Below are 26,041 nucleotides of genomic sequence, written 5' to 3' on the forward strand. Positions count from 1 at the left end.
TCTCTCTCTCTCTCTCTCTCTCTCTCTCTCTCTCTCTCTCTCTCTCTTTTGTTTTCCCCAAAAGTGACCCCCTGAAGAATATCCTGGAAAAATAACTCAGGTTATAGCATGAGTTAAAAACACTGACTATTTCTTCGCATGTGACTCCAGTACCCGCTGGCTGATCGGATGGTCTGATTCCATTAACCTCTGGGTGGAAGCCTTTCTGTCTGAGAGTCAGGGGATGTGAGGAGGGCAGTGGGAGAGCTAACCCTGCTTTTACCACAGTCACCGTAGGCGTGCTGTCATTGGCCAACATAATGAATCATGTTTTAGGTTCCTAAAAGGTGCTGCTGTTTATATGTGATAGGATCCAACAACTGTAGAAATTGAAAATTAGTCCAAGGTAAACATGGTAGAGCCACCACTCAACCTACCTTGTCATCTTCATTCCCATGACACTGAATGACCTTGTTGCCCTCAGCCCCGCCCACAGGGGAAGACCCTCACTCCTAGGGCAGACGGCAGAGAGTTCTTGACTGTTGAGTGTTTCTTCCCTCTCCTGGGCCCTTTTGGGGCAGTGCCTTCTACTGAACCCCAAGATACCATTTCTACTGCTGGTTGGTCCTGTTTTCGGCCCTGATGGACCATCCGGGACAGATCCCGGCCTCTGACCCCACTTAGTTCTGCCTCTGTCCCCCTGCTGAGCCTGGAAGCAGGGGCCTGTGTTCTTCCTGACCTCATTGGAATCCCTACTTTGCATCCCATCTGCTCCGTGACCAGATGCCCTGATCTCAGTTCTCCACTGTGTTCCGGAGTCATTTTCTTTCTTTACTTGAGATTGTTGCCGTATCTGTTATCCCTTCCTTTTTTTTTTTTTTTTTTGCCCTAGCCTCAGATTTCTTCCTCTCTCGCGATCACTGCCATCTTTTTATAAAAATGTGCAGATTTCTTTCTCCTTCAATGAGACGAAAACAAATAAACCCAAACAACCTGAAAACAAAGTTAATTCTGCAGTATCCAAAAAAAGGAGTCCTATTTCCTGTTGTGATTTTTAGGGACCCATTCAAGGAGGCGCTTAGATTCTTCTCCAGAGTTTTCAGCTGATTGAGAATCAAGGCACGGAGTGAGCAAATGGAGAGCAGAGGTTTGGATTTATTCTTGATAGAGCTGAGCGGGTGTGCTGGAAAACCCGGAGCTGGTGTGTTCAGTTAAGAATCTGGGGCACCTGGGTGGCTCAGCCGCTGGGCATCTGTCTTCGGCTCAGGTCATGATCCCAGGGTCCTGGGATTGAGCCTCGCATCGGGCTCCCTGCTCAGCGGAGAGCCTGCTTCTCCCTCTCACCTCCCCCTGCTTGTGTTCCCTCTCTCGCTGTCTCTCTCTCTCTGTCAAATAAATAAATAATATCTAAGAAAAGAAAAAAGAATATGCGGACTCTGACCTGTTGAATGAGGAGACATGAGCCACCCCCATGGGGTTGGCAGGCAACTCCCTTGGCATTGGAGCTCCCACTTTGGGGAAATAGAAAGCCTCGGGGCCTGCTGATTCAAGGTGTGATTTCATGACACTCACTCTCAGACGTGAACTCACCAGTTTTCATTACTTACTCATCTCAGGCTATCGCTCAGCTAACAGCTGCTCACCCATGATCATAACCAGAACTCACTTCTTCATTTTGGACATTTTTCGGGTTTTGCCAACAATTTTGTTTGACGAAAGAGAATTGTCTCAGCAGGAAAGAGGTCTGGAGGATAGGACCTTCTAACTATGGTCAGCACAATTTTTGTCTTCAGGTTTGGTGCTTGTGATTAATTTGTGCATAGGACAATTCGCCTCTACACAGAGGTGGCCCTTTCCATAATTCGATTAGTTACCTTATACAGGAAAAACTCAGTAGTCTTTGAAGATTATAGAAGAGACCCCTTTCTTGCCTCTGGCAGCTCTGGTAGTCCCGGGTACTCCTTGGCTTGTGGCAAATCACTGTAGTCTTTGCCTCGTTCACATGGGCTCCTCCCTGTGTATCTCTGTGTCCTCGCTTGGCCATCTTCACGTAAGAACACTGGTCATCCTGGATTAGGGGCCCGCCATACTCCAGTATGACCTCCTCTTAACTTAATTCAATCTGCCATGACCCCATTTCACATCAGGTCTCATTTGCAGGTACTGGAGGTTAGGACTTCAACATATTTTGGGGGGATGGCACGATCCAGTTCAACCTATAATGGTGGGCTAATCAGGAAATGCCCAAACGTTGCCACCTTACAGCGCAGCACCTAACTTCTGACAACAACCCCGCTCTCCTTTCTGTGCTGTGTATGCGTCCATTCTCTGCCCACTCCTCAGCCTTCTTGTCTCAGCGCTAGCGTCTCACCCTTAGCAGACGGTGCTGTCTCCTCTTTGCCGAAGGCACAGCTGGGTTTCCCCTGTTTCTTCCTTGCGTTCTCCAGACCACTGCTGTGGACAGGCTGTTCACGTAAGCTGCTGCCCTGTCTACTGAGCCTCTCCTCTCCACCCCGTGATCTCTGGGGAAAGGGGGCCCCTCTCCTAGGCATCAGGCTGAAGTGCATTGCATCTTGCTCATTCCGTGGCTGAACTCTTCCCTCAAAGGACTATAGTAAAGGCTTGACAGAAATAAGCACACAGACACTCCAGTCTAAGGGAAGCACACAGACACACAAAAATGTTCTTCAGGACATGTGGACCGAGCACAGCAAGCCGGGGCCCTTTGGCCACCCCAGCCTCTCGGGAACCTCCATGCTCCGGGGGTAATCTTCAGGCACATGGTGGCCTTAGCCTGTCCAGGCTCACGTCCCTCCAGGACGCAGGGAGCCCTGGGTAAGAACCTATAGAGCCTTGAATGTCTCCAGGGATGCCGCATAAACACGTGCTCTAGTTCCAGCAACCTGCCTGAAATCCACAGAGTCCCCATTCCAGCTACAGAAGACGCCGAGGCCCTCCCCACGGCCCCTTCTCAGCCCTGTGCCCTCACTGCTCTTCCCCCCCCTTGCTTCCTCTGCTTTGGCCTCTTAAATGTTGCACAGGGCTGCTGGCTCTTTGCTGTCTCCCAGGGATCAGCAAAAGCCAGAGAGTCGACAACTTAAGCTTTGCAGTCCAAGCTGTCCCCATTGCAGCTTTTTACTTCCCCCCTCCTAGCGGCCATCGCCGGTGCCCGCCTGATCACTCACAGTGGCTATGTGCTCATAAAACTTTATTTATAGCTAGCAGGCAGGATTGGCCAGCAGACTGTTGTTTGCTGGCCCCTTTCTATCTGAAAAGCATCCCCCCCCCCCCCAGATCTACCTGGCCAACTGGTTTAGCTCCTTCCGGTTTTTGCTCAGATGGGGCTTCTCAATAGACGTCCCCCAACCGCCTTATGTGGAGTGACCCCCTCTCCCATCTAAGCCTGCTTGGTCCCTCTTACCATGCTCAGCTTTTATCCTTAACTCCTATGCCCTTTAGTGCTTGTCTCCTTCCTTCTTGGGAATGGAGGTTCCCCAGTGGCTGGGCTAATGTGTTTTGTTCACTGATGTGTCATGCTTTCAACAGTGCTGGGCACATAGTAAGCACCCATCAGCATTTTTTGAATAGATGAGCTACTAGATGAGTAGTTTTGCTTCTTTGCTTGCTGGGCCCACATGTGTATGAATCTCTTGAGGGCAGGGGTTACATGTGAGTCATCTTTCTGTGCTCGGCATCTCACTCAGAGTCTGAAACACAGTTCCCACTCCATCAGTGTTTGCTGAATGAGTAGGAGATAAGCACATTGCGTAAATGGTAGGAATATGAACGGTGTTGTTAAACAAATGGAACATGTCATAGGAATTGTAACCAAGAATTAAAAAAAATAGATTTATATGTCTGAAATGGATTCGGGTTTGAAAAAACTCTTCCTTTGTCATCTGACTTAGACACTCCTTCTCAACCATTATTTATTCAGTTATCAAACACAGTGCAATCGATTGGATAATGTTCTGGAGGAATTTGAAGCATTGAGTTTTATGCGCTTGGTAATGAATGTAAGTTTCAACATCAGATTTATCCCCCTGTGCCAGAATCACTCTGAGAACAAATTTGTGTGTTTAGAGAAATACCTTAACAGCTTTAATGCATTAAAATATTCATTGTTAATAACCTTTATTAAATGATTACTGTAAGGCAGGATAATAAATGTTTAATGATCAATGCTTAAAATAGGGAAGCTGTAAAATTTGCCTTCAAGAAATTGGCAATCAAATTGGGGAAACAGTAAACCCATGAAAGAGGGGAAAATGACATTTCCAAATTAATAGTGTGCAAATTCAGTTTGTGGGTTCTGAGGGAACTACCTGCTTTCACAGAGAAAAAAAAAAAATAAAACCTTGGTAGGAACTTGGAAAAGCTAATTCATAAATGAGCCTTCATAAGTCAGTATCGATATCTACATGGACATCATCTTATTAACAGTTGGTGGCCTGTCCATTTTTCTTCTCTGGGGGTAGTGTTTGCCTGTCCACGGGGGTCCTGATGAGTTCCCCAGCTCCTTCTATTTCTGCAGATTCCAACCAGGACCTCATGTGGAAGCAGACAGACCTGACATCAAAGGCCTTCTCATTTTAACAATATTATTTCACATGAGCTATTATGTTTCTAGCCAAGAGAGAACTCTTTTCGTCACAATCTCAACTTCTCCTGGTTCAAAATACTTTAATGATGTTCCCCGTGCCTTAAGTAGACTCTTTGAGGTCTCTAGAGTACAATGAGTAACCTCCTAATGATTAAGGATAATTTACTTAGAGGGAGAAAATCCCCTCTGTGCTTGACTCAAGGAGAAATTATTTCTCTTCACCGTGAAGACAGGTGCCTGGTGAAGGAGGTCAGTGCTTCTCCCTGAGAACAGATGCTGCCTCTCGGAGCTGTAGGCATGGCCAGGCCAGAGTGACTCTTTTGGTCTCGTCCTGGGGACAGTGAATGAGTTCACTTTTGGCAGAGTCTACACAGCACAGTCCCTAATGGTGTGAATCATTTGCTCTAGGGGCTCCCTGGATGGACAACATTTGCTAGAGCAAGAAATTTATAAATTGGAGGCAGTGTTCACAGAACGAGCAAAATACAGACAAGTGGAGCCTAGGAATGAAGTATGTCTGTGTAGGAAAAGTCAAGTCTTTATCAAGGAAAAGAAGCCCAGGAAAACCAGAACAAAAATCACGATTGCCTAGTCACCAGACTGGTTTTATATTTTATTAAACGGGCATCTGGGGGAGATGCTTAAAAGGGGTGTCATTGGTGAACAGTGGGCTCTCTTCGGTACTGCAGCTGTGAGGCTAAAGCCTGACATCTAATGGGTGAGGTTGTAGCTCTCTAGGATGAGGTGTGGGCCTAGAGCACGGGAGCAATTGGGTGACATGGGACCCAGCCCGAAGAGCCACCTTTTCTAATTGGTGGGACTTCAGGCAGATTGTCCATCTTGAGTGGGATGCAGGTCTATTGGAAACTGTGCTGTAAACCCAATTTGATTATCTATATCATAGGGGTCGCAGTGGCTCTTTAGAACTTACCAGGTGGATGGGAGACTCCATACATGTGCCATCTGTAATCCTCCACAAAATTCGCCAAGGGAGATGACATTGTCCTTATTTTACAGATGAGCAAGCTGTGGTCAGAGGGGCTAGCCCCCTGAACCAGAGCCACTAGGCTGATGTGTACATGAGCCGGGATTTGCAAACACACCCACTCCGGAGCTTGCATCCTCCCCCCTCCACGGGCTCCCTCCTCCCCTCCGTCTCATCCACATCTTAGGAAACAGCAACATCATAACCTGCCTCTGTCTCCCTCCCGAGGTCCACGTTTTTATGCACGAGCTACCACGGAAGAGGGGTGGGGGACTCCGGAGAAGGTGAGGAGGGTTTCCTTACTGGTAAAAACTTGCAAAAAGAGATGAGATGAACGGCAATTATTAAACCCAACCCAGAAGGGCCTGTGGCATAATTTAAAAGAGTCCTTCATGGGCACAGAAGTTTGCTAAGTGACATGAAGGAATCGGTTCTTGTGGTGCCCTTTGCAAGCAGTGTTGTGCACTGATGGGTCTCTGGGCCGAATGCCTGAAACTGGGGGAGCACAGAATCCCTTCCGTCTTGTGGTGATGGCTCTGTACTCGCCAGTCAGTCATTTGGACTTTCAGTTTGCACATTTCAGAAGAGAACGGATGAATGAGCCCTTCTTTCCCCCACCAAGTTAATATGTGTCCAAAGGCACCAACTCGATACACTAAGTCATACGGAGACCTGCATCAAACAAAACAGAAATCCACCTGGAGAAGTTATGTCCCATTAGAGAGAAGATAATATATTGTATAGAAATTTTCTAGTACTTATATCACCAGGCAGGAAAATGGTTCAATGTATTGTCTAGAGATCATGAGCCATTTCCTTACGACAGCCCTAGGTCCCTCCTGCCACCCTGGCATGATTATAACATTGCTCCCTGTCCCTCTCAAAAGTGCTCCTGTTTGGCTTGTAACTCATATTGTCATCCTGTTGATAGGATCCCCAGGTCTACGTGTTTCAGCAAATTTGTCTCCGTATTATTCTGTTAAACCCTTTGTAGCCCCTCAGTGGCCTCTCCCGTTTTATCATGCACTGCTACATGGTGGACAGTGGAGTCTGTCCTTTGGGCTTCTGCCTTGCCCTGGCCCGGGTCAGCTCAGGAGACAAAGACCAGTCATTCAGGTTGACGTGGTCTAACCGCATACTCTTCCAGCCTGATACCCTTTTCCAGTGAGCTCTCGCATCTTGTCTTCTTCCGCTTTAAAACCATTTTATAGGGGCACCTGGGTGGCTCAGTCGTTAAGCGGCTGCCTTCGGCCCGGGTCATGGTCCCAGGGTCCTGGGATCGAGCCCCGCGTCGGGCTCCCTGCTCGGCGGGAAGCCTGCTGCTCCCTCTCCCACTCCCCCTGCTTGTGTTCCCTCTCTCGCTGTGTCTCTCTGTCAAATAAGTAAAATCTTTAAAAAATAAATAAATAAAACCATTTTATAAACACTAAAATGTTTCTAAGATCTTTGAATTCAAGTTAATATGGCAATTTGTAAAAAAATTCCTAGCTTTTGATTCACAGTTCTGCAGGCTCAATGATTCATTCTTAAAAGAAGTAAACTGCTGCATTGAAAAGGTAATCAGGAAAAAATGAACGTGGTAAATGGAAACTTTCTGTTTTGAAAATGTTCAGAAATACATAGTCGTGAAATTAGTTTGAACAGATTGAGCCTAGGAACGTGTGACATGGTAGATGCTTACGGGAGAAGGGAAAGGTTGCGGAGGCTCTGTGCTTGCAACAGCTCGAGGGAGAACACACAAGGATGTGTTTGTCAGTTTGGGCGAGAACATCCAGCGGACGGCCAGTTAGCGAAGCTCCTCTAGACCTCGAGGCAGAATTCCAGGGAGAGCCTTGGGCTTTCAGGGTGAGTCCTCACACAGAGGGGGCAGATCTCCTTCAGGGAGGGACAGCACAGGTCCCCTTGGTCCTGGCTGCTCCTGCTAGAATCCGCAAATCCATGCAAATACCACATTTTCACCAGGTCATATTCCCCTGGAAGCAAGAAGGAATCAAGTCGGCTGGAACCACGCTTCTGGTTTGACGCAGGGGTGTCCTTCTGCTGGGTGCTCAGGGAGTGAAGAACTTGGGGATCCAAGTGCCGTCAGTGACCACTCAGGACGCGCTGGGGGCCCCGTCCCCCTTCTCCCTGACCACTGCCCACCGCCACACACACAGGAACGTGGATCATACACCTTTTTTTCAGACTCCTCAGTGACTCTCCAGGGGCAGTTGACATCCCAACTCGGGTCTGGGTTGCTGTCCTGGCCTTCTCCTGTCAGGCGGATTCCTTCATTCCAACACGAGCTTCGTGCCATTCCTGGCCACTCTTGGGTCTCCTCTTAGCTGTGGTCCCTCCTGCTCTCGGCCTGGGGGCCCGTCCCCAGCCTTCCCTCTGCCTTTTCTCTGATCCTCTCCTTTCCAGTTCTTGAATTCACCTCGCTGCTGGTGGTCTTCATCTTTCTTGTCGTTATTGTGATTGCTTGTTGGTCTGTCTTGTTTGTTTTCCTCACTCTGTCCATGAGGGCATGAGCTCTTCTGGTCAGTTGCCCGCACACCCAGTGCCCAGCACCGCCTCCCCCCTACGCCGCCGTAGGTGGTGAGTAGCCGATGATGGAGGGGTTTATGATTTAGCTTGTTAAATAAATACTGATATGTTTACCGATATGTGTGCCAATGTTAATTCACATGTTTTGCATACATCACATACATATTTAGATTTTAATTTGCATATACAAATGAACGGTGATCTATATCTTTTTTTTTTAATATTCTTTTTTTTTTTTTAAGATTTTATTTATTTATTTGACAGAGAGAGACACAGCGAGAGAAGGAACACAAGCAGGGGGAATGGGAGAGGGAGAAGCAGGCTTCCCGCGGAGCAGGGAGCCCGATGCGGGGCTCGATCCCAGGACCCTGGGATCATGACCTGAGCCGAAGGCAGACGCTTAACGACTGAGCCACCCAGGCGCCCCGGTGATCTATATCTTGATGCCGAGCGATTAAGTGCTAAGCACTTGTCGCTCATCACCTCTGATTTCCCCCAGTGGTGCATATTGGGTGGTGGTACCATCGTTCTAAAACAGGACACAGAATGTGTGCTGTGAAATAACTTGACTAAGTTCACACAGCCAGTAGGTGGAAGTATTGAGCCGTATATACATGCACCCCAATAAGTATGTGTGTATGTGACCCACACACAGACACATATACACACATACAAACGTACCCATCTGTCTGTCTGTCTTTTACTGGAAGTCTCAGGGAAAGCTTTAGTATGTCACTGGCTTTTAAACCACATTGTACTTAATTTAATTTTAGTGTAATTATCCATGCTTACTAAATACCTAGATGTAATTAGTTTACTTTGGAACACCCTGCAGCAGATTTTCATGGAGGTGTAACAAGGGAAAAAATGTGCACAGTGAGAGAGGGTATGAAATCTAGGAACATATATGGAAATTGTTTTGGTAGTGACTGACACCAACAAATTTAGGAATTAAAAATATCTGGCTCACTGTGTCATATCTAAAGATCAGTTCCATTAACTCCTTTCTTTTTTGTGGAATAGCTTGCATTCAGCATGGCTTTATTTATCTTTCTCAAATTTTGATCACCTTTAACATTTGCATGTTTGATTAGTCATTATCATTATGTGGAGTCTTACCAAATATAAATTAGTAAGAGGGAAATCAAGAGTAAATCGTGAAATACTAATTATAGGCACCACTTACTGAGAGTCTGCTGTGTACCAGTCTCTTTAATCCTTGCGGCAAAGTAGGTCTTTTGTGCCCTGAATTGTCATATGGGATGAAAGAACATTCCAGGTGTCCATGGTCCAACCCAGGGTTTCAAGCTGGGATGGGCAGAGCCACGGCCCATACGGGCTCCATGCCCAGCCATCTTCTAGTTGGCCTTTGGTGAGTGTATTACAAGGTGGCTTTTGATTGAAAAAGGATTTATGATAGATTCTGATTCTAGTAAGACTTTTGTAAAGTTGGCAAATTGGAATTCCTTTCTGCCTTCAATATCCGTTGGCATTAATTTGGACAAATATTTCTATATCAGGAACCTATCGGTGATCCGGTCAGTCATCAGACTGAACCACCGAACATGAGGGGCCTCCAGACGGATGCAGGAGTTGATACATTAGAGAGAATACAGAATGGAAGGATCCATTAGGATGTTCAGGATTTGGTTTTACATGGTCAAAATCTCAGAAACGCTGAAGCTTTTCTTCTCATTACTCACGTTTATTATCTTATGGATCTCTTCTCTTAGCCCTATCTGCATGGTCACTAATAAGTAAATGTATAAAATAAAAGTTCCTGTATCATGAGACATATTTCCTCTTATGACATATTTTGTAAAATGCTCTGTAATCCATGACTCAATATGTTGTACAAACATGAGGAAAACCAGTTTCTCTGTGCATATATTTATAATGAGCTGACATACTCATGTCTTTCTTTTTTTTCTGAATTGGCAGCACACCTTGTATTCATGTGTAGCTCTAATGACAATAAAGAATAAAGAACCACTCAGATCTCTCTTTCACGCACTCACATTCATTGTAGACAAGAAAGCAGTGCCTGATTTATGCCTTGTTCAATTCACTCAGGAGTGACAGATTACTAGTTTGTGGCGAATTACAGTCTAACAAGAGACAGAACTTAAATAATGGAGGGGAAACAGTATGCATCTTATTATACTGCCTGGTGAGATCCAAACATCCCCCACCTCTAGATTTATATCTGTAAATGCGGGAGATATTTGGCTGTCTGTCTAACAATTATTCCAGCTTTTTTATTGTCTTTGGAAAAGGAACGGGATGCTGGCTGCGTTTCAAAAGGCTCTGCTTTCCAGGAAATGGAGTGTCCTGGTTTTACAGCAGGTCCCACAGTCAGGGACCCGTCATCGTCCTGAAGGGCCACTGTGGACAGCAGAATGGGTCTCCAAGTGTCAGTTAGCTCCCTGACTAAATGGACCTACACTGTGTGGTGGATTCTAGAACAGCATATACTACACACCAAGCACAAATTCTTCCCCATTTTCTCAGTCGGAAAAAATGTGTGTGGGAACACATTTCTGTCTGAAATGTGCTTTGTCACCCTATCATACAGTTGTTTCGTGGGGGGGGGGTTGGAGAGCTATTGGAGGTTCTCTGTGAAGAGAGGAAGCTGTGGGCCTATCTGCATGGCATTAGCCAGTGTCCCCCTTTGAGGAGACATCGGAGTGAGATTATTCAGTGGGGCGGACGATGAGAGTGGAATAAATGTCCTAACAGTCGCTCCCTGGCTCTCTGGGGCTGTGGTGGCACCATTTGAAACGTCAAAACGGAGTTGGGCAAATGCTTCCCAGTAATACTCTTGCCTGATAAGCCCTTGGATTATTGGCTCCTTCCTCCCGCTTTCTCTTCTCTGTGTCATTCCTGATGTTCCTAATAGCTGCAGGGTAAATTTCATCTGGGCATTTTCTTCCTGAGTCAACCTGTTCCCCACTTTGGTTTCTAAAGCATTGTCCAGAATACTAAGTTTTATTCTTGAATATTGTTAATATAGTCAGTTGTTCTCTTGCAGCCCATTGTTTTTTTTGTTTGTTTGTTTTGTTTTGTTTTCAATGTAGTGTAATGGTAAGTGCCTAGGCTCTTACCTAGGTCAGACTGTCTGGATTCAAGACATAACCCCCATCCCATGCCCCCCATGGCTAGTTGTGTGAACTTGGGCAACTTACTAGTAACACAGCACCTACGTCTATGATTCCTTTGAGTTTAACGAGCATGTGAATGCGAAGCCCCGAGTGTAGAGCCTGGCCCAATAGCATTAGCACTCTGCAGATATTTTTAAATTACAGACTCAGCTTTGACTGGAAGAAACCGTGACAGATATTTTTATCTTTGTAGCTTCTCATTTTCTTGCTCAAGACTTCCTAGAGACACATACTCTGGTCTCCAGGCGGTGTGTCCTCGAATTCATAGCAGGAACAGGTCTTTGTGAGGGTGTTTGATAAATTCTGTGGACTCTGCCCACACCTCATCCACGTGTGTTGGTGTCCATGGCCCCAGGCTAGACACACCCAGTCCTGTACCTTCTTTCTTTGTTTTCTCCATCTTCGGTCAGCTCTGTGGTTGTTGCTGTCATGATGATCATGATAATTTTTGTTGTTTGTTTTTAGTACAGTGATCAAACTACAGTCTGGTTGTAGAGCCTGGGTACAGGACATATTCTGAAATGATTTGTTTAGTCTTCTCTTTAGAATTAGACGTATAAGCGAATATTTTCTTTAGAAACCAAAATATAGTTTGGTAATTATTCCATATCTTTGCTTTTGGGGTCTTCATCAATGAGTCATTCTTTTTTGGAGGCTCAGTGAACACAGATTCAAAAACTGCCCCATTATTTTGCTGTATGTCCCAAAACTCAAGTCACCTCCTGTGTCTGTGAGCATCTCTCTCGGATATGAAAGCCTACTGTACAGGAAATACAACTAACTTCCATCTCACACATTTTAATGCAATCTACTTTCCTTTATACCCATTTCAGGCTAACGCAACAGTGATCTAATAGGATGTTTGACAGTTTATAAGTGAAAAATGGTCCTTATTGAAGTCTCTATTACTTGATGTAATTAAATGACTTAAGAACAATATCATGGACTGAGAAGAACACATTGCATGTTCAGCGTACACAACCTAGAGTCATTCTTACACCTTTACAATGTAAGGTTGAATTAAAATGAGACATTTTGTGATGATATCTAATATATGTGTTAATTGAAAATTGGCAACAGTTTCTTGGATAGACGAGTCGTAGTCAACGCCACCTCCACGTCTACATTCACATCTGAGGTGAGCCTGTTGTGTCTTACTTTTCACATTAATGGGTTGTCTTGTAGCCAAACTGACTTTTAGTAGTCCTGCCAGTAACACGTGCGTTGGTACAATCTGATTGGATCTGGCAAAGTTCAAGGCCAATTGAATGACCCCCAAAAACTAATTGTCCCTGAAATGCGTCCTTGCGGATATAGTTCTTGTGTGTATCTTTCCATTAATTTTGAACACAAAAGGTTATTGCCATATTATCGTAATGGCACCATAAAATTCAGACACTTGCTAGTTGAATAGAAAGCCCCGAGCAATAGAGGAGAGAGGGAGAGTCAAATTTTTAAAAGATAAATGTTAGGGTGTATCCATGTCTGAAAGGGTATCATTTCTGTCATCAGTGGATTCACACAAGAAGCTACGGAGGTAACACTTTGAATGCTAGATGTGAAATGCAGTTGATAAACTACCAAATTCTTTAACTCCTAATGAGCTTGGTGATTAAGTAAAGATTTTGCCATCATTCTGTCATTTCGGAATCCCTATTTTTAAGCTAATTATGAGACCGGGAAGCTGGAAGGCAATGACCCCATCTCCATACACTCCCCTCTTTCTATGTGGATTTCCCAGCCACCCAAAAATAGGAAAGTAAGGGCTGGTCCTCACAGTTCCATGGTCACCATAGTAACTGGAATTGCTAAAGCGAATTCAGGACACTAACCTGATAGTTTTCGATGTTTGTTTCAGTTTTCACAAACGAGAACCGTCTTCAAGTTCTCACTAAAAGCACATAAATTATGTCAGTCATACTCCTGGATACAAGTAAGATCAAAGAATTTTGTTGTCTTCTACAAAAACAAACATGATACCGGACTCCTGTATTCTGAACCACATTGCGTATGTTTAATCTCATTTTTTCGCATGCTTTCTGAAGGTCACGTGAGAATATATAAACAACTAGTACATGTTGCTTTCAAGTGTATTGCAAAGTTTTGAAGGCATTAATGTTCTGTGACTCGAGGGCTGCATTCGCTCAGGAAGCTTTTGTGTGGAATCGTGCGGGCGATTTCTTGTCATTTGGAACTTGTGTCCTGAGTTCTGCCCTTAGCACAGATCACTGAGCTGTTCACGGGGCAGCGGTGCGTCCCTCCGAACCTGTGGGTTTGTGCAGACAACACCCGTCTCCTTGGGCAAAATCCTGAGGAGGTAAGACATAAAGAAACATCAGATGAACATTTACACTTTCCTTCTTTCCTCTGGCCTCCAGAACCAAACTTCGTGTCCTCTTATGACATCGGAAATTTCACCTACTTCTTTTTTCGAGAAAATGCCGTGGAGCACGACTGTGGGAAAACCGTGTTCTCCAGAGCTGCCCGTGTCTGTAAGAACGACATTGGGGGGCGGTTCCTGCTGGAGGACACCTGGACCACGTTCATGAAGGCTCGTTTGAACTGCTCCCGGCCCGGGGAGGTCCCCTTTTACTACAATGAACTGCAGAGCACGTTCTTCCTGCCTGAGCTGGATTTGATCTATGGCATCTTTACCACCAATGTGTAAGTAACTGGAAAAAAAAATTTCTGTCCCTGCGCCTCTGTTCATGGTGAATGAGTCTACTGTGCTTTGACCTTTGAGGTTGGAAAGTTGCTTTAAAAGAAATCTTTCTTATTTTACTGGGCTTATGGCCAAATAAATGTTTGAGTATGAACTAAATGTTATGTAACAATAATGTGATTTCTGAGACTGGTATTAGGAGAATAAAGTGAAGCAAAAAGTTTCAGTCTCTCCTTAGGTAATTGTAGCATTAACTTAATTTGACTATCAGTTTCTCCTTCCTGATTTGCCAGTGTGTTCTGGGCACTGTCTAAAATGCTGGCAAATAATCAGATGCGTTTTTTTTCTACATGCAAGTCATGCATTTGTGCATAATGAAGGCGGTGTTGTCTCAAGAGTCTGATCTTTGAGATAACGTAACTCATGCCTGAATCTCTGCTCCTATGTGAAATGCACATTCTCACTTTCCTGGAGCTACGTTTTTAAACCATTGTTCCCGGAGATGGATAACTTGGGCAGGCATTTCTAAAATGACTATATGTTTAAAAAATTCTTGAAAAACCTATAACGTCTTTTTTCTTCAGGGGAGATACTCCTAGCTCCAGAACTGACAAAATTTGGACAAGGGAAAGCATGGGAAGTTTCCTGGTCTTTCTTTCACTCTTAGTGGAGTGGATGGAGGATGGCGGGTGACCCACACTTATTTCCTCTTCTTAGTGGCTGTGCCCTGAAAGACTCATTAGGATCACACCCCCCCACCCAGGGGCAACAGATCGCCTTTTCATACTCAGACTCTGGGTTCCCTTTTGCTGGTGGTAATGGTGGTCCGTAGTGTAGGCTCTGCTTTGGACCGTCTTTGAAATCTCTAATCTGGCGACCTAAGAGTGCAGAAAACCTGAATCAGGGTGGGTTGAAAGTGCTGATAAAGGGGATAGGGGTGAGCAGCCATCCCAGAAGGTCTGGGATTGTCCTGGTTTCAGTGTGGAAGGCAGCTCTGCATCCCGGAAAACCTCACAGTCCTGGGAGAATCGGGGAAGCCTGAAGAAATTGCCGGAGACTCACTTCGTCTGCTCTTCTTTCCCTGTTGCTCTTTCACTCTTTCCCCTACTGAGTTTAAATGTTAACAGCCACTCGAAAATAGCATTTATTCCATGAAATCTTCTTTCTGACATGAAGTTAGAAGAATAAGACAGAAATGGATGGCTCCCCACCCACCCCTACCCCACCATGGCCGTCTTATTGTAAACCTGGTTTTCAGCCCTAGAGGTTATTTTCCCTCCTTGATAAGTTTCTTTTAAAAAATCAATTTATAGTTTCTGAAGTTGATTTGCTTTCCAAAACCTGGTTTAAGAAATAGTATTGGCTGCACAAGATGGATGTTCAGTTGCTGAGTTGACATCAATTTTATACACAACGGGAGCTTGGCTTACTTAGCTGTTCGTTCCCCTGGCTCTGGGCAAAAACGAACAATTTTAAAAAGTTATATAAGTACTGTGTCTGGGCCATTCCAATGGTGCAATTCTAAATTGCAATTTAGAAACTCGCAAAAATAAGTTTCAGAATATTCCATTCAATTTGTTTTGTGACGCAGATGCCCATCATGTTGGAAATCCCCCAGTATGTAGCCTCTATACTAGGAGAGATAGAATAGCTAGATCTTCCCTTTCTCCCTCCTGAACACAGATTCTCACCAGGGCTTGGGGACCCCTTTCTGATACATCCGTTCCTAGTCCCACAGTAGATCCCACCTCTCCTCCCTCTCATATGTCAGCCTTGATCTTACCCTCTGGACAGATGACCACATTCTCCACAAGATTTGCTCCAAACTGAGAGAAAGTGATGATCAGAGGCAGCCAGTTACTGCCCGGTTCTCTGTTGGATGGCTGCCTCACGCTGTGGCTAAGCTCTCTGGTGCTTCTGCTCATAGTTTTGGTTTGCTTCTGTAGACCCATCATGGTCTCTTAGTGCTGGGGAGCGGGACGAAGGTCACGTCTCTAGCTCCTTCTACCCCGGGACCATGTACTTGGCCATGAGTCGGGCGGCAGGAAATGGTATACTACTGCACTGTGGGGTCTGTGACGCTTTTACCGTTTTGTTCCCGAATGTCTAAAAATGGCAGCTCTCAGGGGCAAAAACCAGAGCTGTGCTCGAAAATGCAGGTTTACTTCACCAGACAACATTTTGCTGTTGCCACACTTTGTAAAAGGGCACTGAACTCCTGCGAGCCTCCCATTTACAGCTCCCTCTGCAGAGCTTGAACTCCAATTTGAGGTTTCAAGATTTCCTACATCAATTTTTTCTCTCTGACCCTTTGAATTTAAAATGCTTTTTAAATTAAAAAAAAAAAATGAAGATAGGAAGGGTCTCTGGCAGGCACTTTTTGCAAAATGCCTTTAGTTGGTTATTTTTTGAAGGCTTACAAACACCCCTCTCTGGGGGTTTAAAAAAAAGAAGCAGCTCTAGCAGCAGCATACCCCACTGCCATCTAGAGGAACCAGAGAAACGGTGGGTCGAGAGCCACGCTGGACTGGGGAGAGGCACCGGCCCCTGGAGGAGAACGTCTGCTTCCTCCAGAACTTAAAAGGCCTCCCATGAAACTCTTCACAGTCCTTTGTCCCTTTCTCTGTGGCTGAGTGAATTAATCCCATGCGGCAGGATTAGAAATGTCATAACTGCCAAGTAGTCTTGCTTCTGGTGCTCCTGCATCCACAAAGAAGCCCCAGACGCACACCGGGCCCTGCTTCGACTTCATCCTTGGGGTGTTTGGGAGACGGTGATCTGGAGGTCGTCCGGAAGGTGTCCTTGCGGGGCTCTCTGACCTGCCTCCCCTTCTCTCTTTCTCGGCGCCCCCCAGGAACAGCATCGCCGCCTCGGCCGTGTGCGTCTTCAACCTGAGCGCCATCTCCCAGGCCTTTAACGGACCCTTCAAGTACCAGGAGAACTCACGCTCTGCCTGGCTGCCGTATCCCAACCCCAACCCCAACTTCCAGGTAATTTCAGCGGGGGCAGTGGGACCCTCGTTCCCCTAGAAAGCAGAACCTCCTGTAGATGGGCCGACACAGTTGAAACCCCAGTGCATGCAGCGTGCAGCTGGGAGCTCCCCCAGCCCTCACCCCCGGGCCTGCACTCGGCTTGGGCTCATGGAAGTGGGCCGAAGCCTTTTGTCAACTGAGGTGCCAGGGCTGAAAAGGGGCCTTTTGTGGGCTGGGCCGCCGGACGCTGAACTGAAAAAGGCCAGCATGAAGCAGCAGGCTGGGCATCCAAGCCTTAGTTAGTGCTGATGATGGTGGACTCTGTGTCCCCAGAAGCTCTGATCCCTAAGGAATGACACCATAGTGAATGGAGCCTGAGACACAGAGCCGTGGAGATGCACAAACAGAATTAGAGCCCTAATTGGTGACTATGGCGAGATTTCCTGTCGGGGTGAGCAGGATGTGATGGTGCCACGGGGGGGCGGGGGGGAAGCAGAACAGATGGTGGCCCTGAGTTTATGAATCACAAAATTACAGGATGTTTGAGCTATAAGGGGCTCTGTACGTCATCTACTCTCATCTTCCAATTTCAGAAGAAGCTGAGACCCAGGGAAGTTAATGTGATTTTCTCACGTTTGGTCGGTCAGCAGGTGTATAAGTCTGCACAGGCCGCCGTAACAAAATACCCCCTACTGGGTGGCTTGAATGACAGACCTGTGTTTTGTCACAGTTCTGGGGGCTGGGAGTCCAAGATCAAGGCTCTGGCTGATTCGGTTTCTGGTGAGCGCTCTCTTCCCAGCTTAAACATGGCCACTTTTTCACCGCATCCTCGTGGGGCCGTTCCTCAGTGAGTGGGGAGAGACACTAATCCTTTGGGATCAGGGCCCCACCCTTGTGACACCCTTGTGGCCCCATCTCTGAAGACAACCGCACTGGGGGTTGGGACTTTGTGCATTCAGGGGACACACGAACATTCAGTTCACAGCAGCAGGCTTCCCTTGAGGGCCTCCCTTCTGACCAGAATGCTTACGGGATCACCGACACCCTCCTCACGGGTGTAGTTCTTAGGACCACCACGTTCCAGCTCTGCGCTCGTCATGGTGCATGCTCGCAACAGTACCGTGATCAGTAACAGACTCTCCCACAGACAGAGAGTGGCACTGAGCCTCAGTGCAGGTAATCAGGCCCAGCAGCGGAGCTGGGATCTCAGACTCAGTCCTCAGATGCAAAGCCCCAGCCTCTTCTGTCTAAAAGACCGTCAGTTACCCCAACGAGTCAGGGCTAGAAGCGCCTTCTGTACTCAGGCCTCCAAGTTCAGGTTGGTTTATCAGCTCAACGCACTGGCTTTTGAGAAAATTTGGGAATATGGAAAGGTTCAATTATTGTATACTTTACTTGGACTTTGGCAGGAACCATTCAGCTCTAATTGTTTTGAAAGAGGGTTTATTTTAATTTTAATTTTTATTTAAGAGCATGGGATTTGAGATAGATGGGTGGTTTTTACATGCTCTTTACTATTTCCTGGTTTACTTGACCATTCACTTAGCATCTTCCATCTCTCATTTTCACCAATGAGAGGAGGGATGTGGGATGCAGAGATGCAGGAATATTTTAGGGATAAATTTTGCTAATATTGATTAATGTGCCTTGCTGACTGTAGAATGTATTTGGAGAGGAAGACTCTTAGGGGCCATTTATTGGGTGTCACACATTGTGTCTTCTGGGTGTCACACATTGTGTTAATGGCAGGTCATATGCTTGTTGCTGTCTCTTCTCCCCAGTTCTGTAAAGTCGGCAGCGTCATCCACACTTTGTAAGTCGGGAAACCGAGGGATCAGGTTTATGTGTATTATCCCAGCCCCGCTACTAAGAAAGTTCAGTACTAGACAAAGAAATTCCTATTACAGGTCAGGTGAGCTAACACTTCAGCGGGAACCGAACCTGAAGTGTAGCCCCAGGTCCTTGCAGCATAAACCGTTTATGTCATTATTAGCTAAACGCTGACTCTTTGCCCCTCTGCTGAGTCTCTGCACCCGAATTCCACCCTGCCCCCGGATGCCGCGGTGCAACGTTAACTATTTATCAAAGCCCTTTGTAAAATCCTGAAGGTGAAATAGATCATTCCCTTTAAGAAAGTTCTTTGTAAAATCCCGAAGGTTAAAGAAAAATTAACAAAGTGCTCACTAAATTTATAGGGTACTTGGATTGCCTTGATGTTTCTATTGCAAAAGTCTTCACAATGAACAGTGACTTAACAAGCCTGTGATGCCTTACCACCTCCAGGCAGTGGATAACTTTTAGCTCCTTTGTCTGAATATATTTGTAGCACACAGCAAAATCCCTCATTTCAGAAGGCCACGGGCGTCTGGTTTTATAATGCCAGTGTCACACTGAAGGGCTTACTCACGTTTATGAGATGGGAGTCGGTCTGTGCCATCAAACCAACGAAGCTTGCAGAGATGTGGCATGCATTCCGGGTGGGAAGCTTGCTTAGCTGGGCTGAACTTGTTTGGGTAGAATTTAAGATTTGCAGGGAACGGAAATTATAGATGATGATGATTCCTTGTATAATTTCTGGTACAAATAAGTCCCAAGGATTTTCTTTCGGTTTACCGTATTTGATAACCGTGTTAGCAAAGGCATCCTGACTGATGTTCATGAGACCATCTAGCTGGCACAGGGTGGGAATACATTTTGAACCAAGGATCCCTCCAGTAGTCATGTATAAATGGCCTTCTGTTTGCAGTAACCAGCAGTGAGAAGTGGTTCGATTTTTTTTTTTTTTTCTTATTCTTGTTTGCCTACTGACATCTGGAATTTTATGCAGCACTTGTAACTAGAACCAGCAGATTAGTTAGAGGAGCAGAAATGTGATTCAGGTTCAGGAAGAAGAATGGCTTAGGAGGGACAGTGCATCATTTTTCAAGATTTAATACAGAAATCTCAATATCGAAAACAGTAACAAAACAATGAAAAATGTTTCGTATTTGTATTGGTTGCCATCTAGAAACCACCATAGGCAGTGCTGGGAAAGCTACCTGGTCAGAGCCTGCACTCCCCAGAGTCATCCTGGCCCTGAGCTTCGAAAGGGAAAACATTGGTCAGTAACAGGAAACACCATCCAGACCCAGTGGACAGACTCCAGAATTTTCTGTGCAGTTTTGATAACCATCAATCAGAAAGGATGGAGCCAACATGGAAGACAGACCCTTAAAAGTGGTCAGGCAGATGAGGAGGCCGTTGCTGGACCAAGTGAAGGGGGCAGCCATGTCATCAGGACCCTCTGATACACAGAGCAGGTTTGCAGCAAGATGGGAGGAAGAAGTGCCATTCGGATCAGGCACTCTAAGCGTGAGGCTGGGTGACTGTGAACTTGCACCAAGCTCCGGCGAGCCGGGATGAGGATGGGTCTGTTGTCTTCAAAACAAACAAAAATGTCAATATTATTGCATTAAAAAAATTAGTAGAATGATGACTATTACTCTCAGAAGCGTTAACGAGACAGCCACTGTGGTTTGTAACACACTTGAGGACAATGATTCTTTGTATTGTTTCCCTCTTGCACCGAGTCCCCAAGGTGTCACACAGACACTGCGGGAACCCAGTGTATAAGGCACAGCTAGAGAATTTGCAGCCCATTAGAGAGCTAGGTGGGTTCCTTCCGAGCCAATAAATATATACTATAAATCTAAATGTCTTTCAAAATAGTTGGAAAAGAATCCTTGGGTGAGACATTTATTATAGGCTGGCAAAATAAACCAAGATGTTATGGAGTATGGTTCAAAATTAGTTCTTGGCCAACGATTTTGTTACCCAGTTCCAGTGTGTAGGAGTTTTCTGCACACCACTAAGCGGTTTTCCAACACCCTCTGGGTGTCCTACGAGACAACTCAGTTCTGACACTGTTTACCAGGAAATAGCATCAGACCTCACAGGTACAAGGATCAGTCCCACCAGGCTCCCACCCAGCCCCTCGCCACTTCAGATGCTGATCTTAATTAAGTCCAGGTCCTCGCCTGTGTTTCTGACCCATTAGTTATCAATGGGAAGTTCCAAGGACCTCCCCCTCGGGTTCAATTAATTTGCTAGTGGGACTCACAGAACTCACAGAAACATTTTACGTACTAGAATTACCCGTTTGTTACAAAAGGACCTAACTCTGGAACCACCAGCTGGAAGAGATGCACAGGGCAGGGTGTTGGGAGAGACACTCCATGCCCGCTCTGAGTGCCACTCCCCCCAAATCTCCACATGTTTACCAACCTGGAAACCGTCTGGACCCTGTCCTTTTTGGGAAGCCTTTTTATGGAGGCTTCATTACATAGGCATGATTGATTAAATCATCAGCCCTTGGTGACTGAATTGAACCTCCAGCCGTTCTCCCCTCCCTGGAGATGAGGAGGTGGACTGAAAGTTCCTACCCTCAGTTGGGTCTCCTGTCAACTGGCCTCCATCCTTAGGTGACCTGGGGGCTATGGCTGCCCAGAGTCACCTCATTAACATAACAAAAGGCGCCTTTACTGCTCTTAGTGCTTAGGAAATTTCCGTGGTTTAAGGAGCTCTGTGTCAGAAAGAGGACAAAGACCAAATATGTATTTCTTACAAATCACGGTGTCACAGTGGCAGTTCTGGTTGATGACTTAAGATATGGGGACCCGGGTAAAAAGGCCAAAGGCAGATCCGTGGTCCTGGTACTACCCAGCTGTAGCCCACCAAGGCCTCCCAGGTCTTGCGGACCTCCAGATTCCTCAAGAGCAGCCATGAGTTCCTCAGTTTTGTGTTAGGACTCCCGGTTTGGGGATGCCGATTTTTAAAAACACTGCGTACAACACAAAGCCTGGGTGTAGAACATCCCCCAGCAAGTAAATAGCTAAGGGCCACCTGTGTTTCAATATTGCCGTTGATTTCGGGAAGAGAAAACTGCCAAACACAGAGTCCTGCTCGGAACGAGAGCTCACCTGGGTAGACCTCAGACCAAGCCTGGGAGAGAGTTTCATGGTGTCACACATTGGCTAACAGGCAATGTCCCTGTCCCGTAAGTGCTACCGTTAAATATGATGATGATGGGAAGTCTCCGGGCTCAGTCCCCTGCCCCACTAGCAGCTGCTTGTGTATTCACCCACTGATTCCGTCCTTTATTGATTCATACATTTCCCACTGGCCACTGCAGCTCAGTGGACCATAGAATTGCTGTCCTGCTTCAAGACAAATTTACCCTTGGTTGAATGGCTTCTCTGTGCCAGGCACACTGTTTTGTTCCTTGGCATTTCCAAGTGCTTTCAATTAATTTACAAATGCCTTCCACTGATGATCTGTGTTGGCCTCACCACTGCCCTGTGGAGGGAACGGAGTAAGTGTTTTTCCAGCTACTTTATAGATAACCGAGACAGGCCAAGAGGCGGTGTCTTACCTAAGATGGCGTGACTCCCAGGGCGGCCGAGCTGACCACTCACCCGACTGCATGGGGTCCCCATCACCTGGCACATGGGCTGCCCCTGCAGGGATTTGTGACATTGATGATGCACTGGACCAGACTCGGAACCCACGTCTCTCCGATAGTCTCTAATTTACGACTGGCTTATCATTTTATGGCACATAGAGCATTGTGTCAGTTGCTATGGAAATATCGTCTATTTTAAAGATTTTACTTATTTATTTTGATAGAGAGAGAGACACAGTGAGAGAGGGAACACAAGCAGGGGGAGAGGGAGAGGGAGTGGGAGAGGGAGAAGCAGGCTCCGTGCGGAGCAGGGAGCCCAACGCGGGGCTCGATCCCAGGACCCTGGGATCATGACCTGAGCCGAAGGCAGACGCTTCACGACTGAGCCACCCAGGCGCCCCACCATCTATTTTTTAAAAAGCCATTTCCATCCTACAGTTTTGCACCTCTCGCTTGTTATGAAACCAAGCATTAGAGAGGACGTGTGATAAACGGTAGTTTCAGGTGGTACCGACAGAGAGATCCATTTCCATCCACCTTGTTGATGGGAAGTTCTGCCGAGGATCAGCTTTTGTTGGCGCCAGGTTTTAAGCTTAGGAAAGAGATGAGAATGATTGGTGAGGATTTTCTGATTGTGTGCTCTGCCCCAGGAAAGCTTTTCTCTCTTTCCCACCCCTCTGTCTACCTGGTTCTTGCCAAAACCCATCCTGTGCACCGCCTGCCCGGCCTCTGCACACCGCAGCTCTGGATTCGCTCCTCAGCAGTTTCGAGGCCTGATCTCCCCCGCGCGCCCCTGCCCCCGCCCCCGTATCTACCAGACTCGTCTTCACGACAGCGCCTCTGTCTGAACATCTCTCCTTCTCTTCGTCCTGTCGCTTCTTTTTTTTTTTTTTAAAGATTTTATTCATTCATTTGAGAGAGAGAATGAGAGAGAGAGAGAGAGAGAGAGAGAGCACATGAGAGGGGGGAGGGTCAGAGGGAGAAGCAGATACCCTGCTGAGCGGGGAGCCCGATGCGGGACTCGATCCCGGGACTCCAGGAGCATGACCTGAGCCGAAGGCAGTCGCTCCACCAACTGAGCCACTCAGGCGCCCCTACCCTCGTCTTTCCCCATCGCCCTTCCTCCCTCACTCTGGCCTGGAGCATGAGCACAAAGCAACAAGGCCTGTGGTGTTTTGTACCCAGGTGAAAAATACTGGAATAATATTATATCATTTACAGGTAAAAGTGGCCTAATTCTGTCTCCACGGAATCCATATCTTGCTTATAGACCCATCATTCTAATAGGTAAAGTAATAGATCTATATGATGTTCCTGGTTGCTGCATTTTCAATTTGAGTCCCCGGTTTATCAGGCAGACAGAATAGCGTGCAGGTGGCCAGACAGCTCCCAGGCGACTCAACAGGTGATGGGGAGTTTTCTGCACCTGTGTTCAAGTTAAAGTCAATACTGACTTCTTTATTTGTAATGTCTGATCATTCATTTATGATGGAGTTTAAAGACTCCCCAAATGCAATGGGTTCCAATCTGGAATGGGAGGGACACTAAGGGCGGGGAGTTCAGGGGAAACGGAGAAACGCCCGTGTTTGCACGAGGCAGTGACTCAGCTTCCATGTCCCCTCCGGCCGGGTGGCCAGGATCAGCCGTGGGTGTCCAGGCGGCCTGTGGGTGTCCCGTAACGGCCTGCTTTCCCTTGCAGTGTGGCACGGTGGACCAGGGCCTATACATGAACCTGACGGAGAGGAACCTGCAGGATGCTCAGAGGTTCATTCTGATGCATGAGGTGGTGCAGCCCGTGACCTCGGTGCCCGCCTTCATGGAGGACAACAGCCGCTTCTCCCACGTGGCCGTGGACGTGGTGCAGGGCAGGGACATGCTGGTCCACATCATCTACCTGGCCACAGGTAGGAGTTGGCGCCTCCTCTGGGTTTTCGACCATCTTTGGCTTTCGTGTTTTACATTCTAAACGTGTACTTCCATTGTCAGGCCGTGAGTCTGTCTTCCCTCCTCACCCAGCAAAACCCAGGGAGCAGCCTTGTTCTCGTCACCCTCTGTGCTTCTCGTAGGAAACTTCGTTTCACTCTCTTTCAGCATGACATTGGTCCTGATTTGAGTCAGGAAGACTGCCTGATTTCTTCACTATTATTTCTTAACTACTCATAAAATAAGTGTTCCCTTAGCAAGACCATTTTCTTTTTTTTTTTTAAAGATTTTATTTATTTATTTGAGAGAGAGAGAATGAGAGAGAGAGAGCACGAGAGGGAGGAGGGTCAGAGGGAGAAGCAGACTCCCCGCTGAGCAGGGAGCCCGACGTAGGACTCCATCCCAGGACTCCAGGACCATGAGCTGAGCCGAAGGCAGACGCTCAACCAACTGAGCCACCCAGGCGCCCTCAAGACCATTTTCATTGGGATAATTTAAGACAGTGGAATTTGTTAGAGGACATTTGCTAGGTGCAATATTATCCTGGGATTTTCATTGTGATTTTCATTTGGTTCAAAACAGTGCTCACAAGATATTCTTGTTGTAGGATGTAGATACAAGCATTTGAAGACTATGTTTGGGCTCACAAACAAATTGTTTTAAAGAAAACGTAGGCAACACTGTTGATCACATTATCGATGATGCCTAAACATGTCCGGTTTCCATTGTCGCCAGCACATCGGAGGCAGGTCCTGCCCTGGTTCACGGCACAGGGAGTGCAGGGGCCCAAGACCAGCCTCAGCGACCATGTGCCCGTTCGCATGTGTCCAGCTTTTCCTTGCCTTCAGGTCCTCCTGCCCAGAGCTCCCGCACCGTGGAGCCTACCCCCACCCCTATGCCCTCTGTCCAGTGCCCTGTGGAATGGCCACTTTCTCACAGAACACAATTTCTGTTGTTGTCTATAATATTTTATACCCATCAGTTGGTTGGTTTTATTCATCAAGTCACCAAGATTTATTGAACGTTTACTATTTTGTGGTTCATATGAGCCATGATGGGTCAGATGGTGAGCAGACTGGCAACGTCCTCCTCTCCTGAGGACAACACATCATCAACCAGCCACTGCGGGCAATGACAGAGAGCTACGACAGGCTGAGGCCGTGGATGTGAATAGAGCCATGGGCTAGCAAGAGCCGGGGAGGGTCCTGTACTTGGCCGGTGAGGGTTGGCCTCTCCCAGCAGGTGATGTTTAAGCTGAGAGCTTCCTAAGGAGGAAGACCTGGCCTTGCAGGAGGAGGGAAACAGCAAAGGTGTGGGAGTGGTCAGCTGTGGGCGGGGCCACCATGTTGTCAGGTAAGGTAAGGACAAAGATGGGCCCTTTGGATTGCCAAAAGAGGCCACTCATGCCTCTAAAGTTCCATCTGAGGGAGGAGAGGGGAGGAAGTGAGATGGAACATCCATGATGAGCAAGGCTTTGAGGAGGATTGTTGGGAGCCTGAGGGATTAGGAGGTCAAGTTTGTTGTGTGTTTTAAGAGAGGACAGAGAATTACCGGTGTGTGTCTTGTTCACCAAAGCATAAGAAGGAATCACGGCGCGTTTTCTGCCATTTTTGTCCTCAGTGCCCACAGAGTACCCAGTGTAGGGTAGATTGAGGAATGAGTGAACTGGATCTTTCCAAGAGTTTCCCTAGTTTTTCTTCCTAAATGTTCTGGTTGGTGCTGCAGAGAATAGAGTCCTCATGGAATTCCAGGAGGCTGTTGAGTCTCTCATCAGTACCCGGAGTGGGGGA

The 26,041-nt window shown here is 46.8% G+C and overlaps 1 protein-coding gene across 17 annotated transcripts in view; it reads left to right on the forward strand.

Moving 5' to 3' along the window:
* SEMA5A (semaphorin 5A) overlaps nt 1-26,041 on the forward strand; it is a 478,910-nt gene that overhangs the window by 302,648 nt on the left and 150,221 nt on the right. For all 17 annotated transcript variants that reach the window (XR_012377654.1, XR_012377655.1, XR_012377662.1 and 14 more), the window contains 3 exons: nt 13,633-13,918; nt 16,771-16,906; nt 24,028-24,232. Coding sequence is in view for 2 of the 17 variants with exons in the window: in XM_073891093.1 (XP_073747194.1) it covers nt 13,633-13,918; nt 16,771-16,906; nt 24,028-24,232 (627 nt within the window). In the remaining 15 variants the exon portion in view is untranslated. The remainder of the gene's footprint in view (nt 1-13,632; nt 13,919-16,770; nt 16,907-24,027; nt 24,233-26,041) is intronic.

Source organism: Callorhinus ursinus, unplaced genomic scaffold (genome assembly GCF_003265705.2).
Source record: "Callorhinus ursinus isolate GAN/ISIS: 27379988/994484 unplaced genomic scaffold, GSC_fseal_2.0 scaffold3, whole genome shotgun sequence".
Lineage (NCBI taxonomy): Eukaryota > Metazoa > Chordata > Mammalia > Carnivora > Otariidae > Callorhinus > Callorhinus ursinus.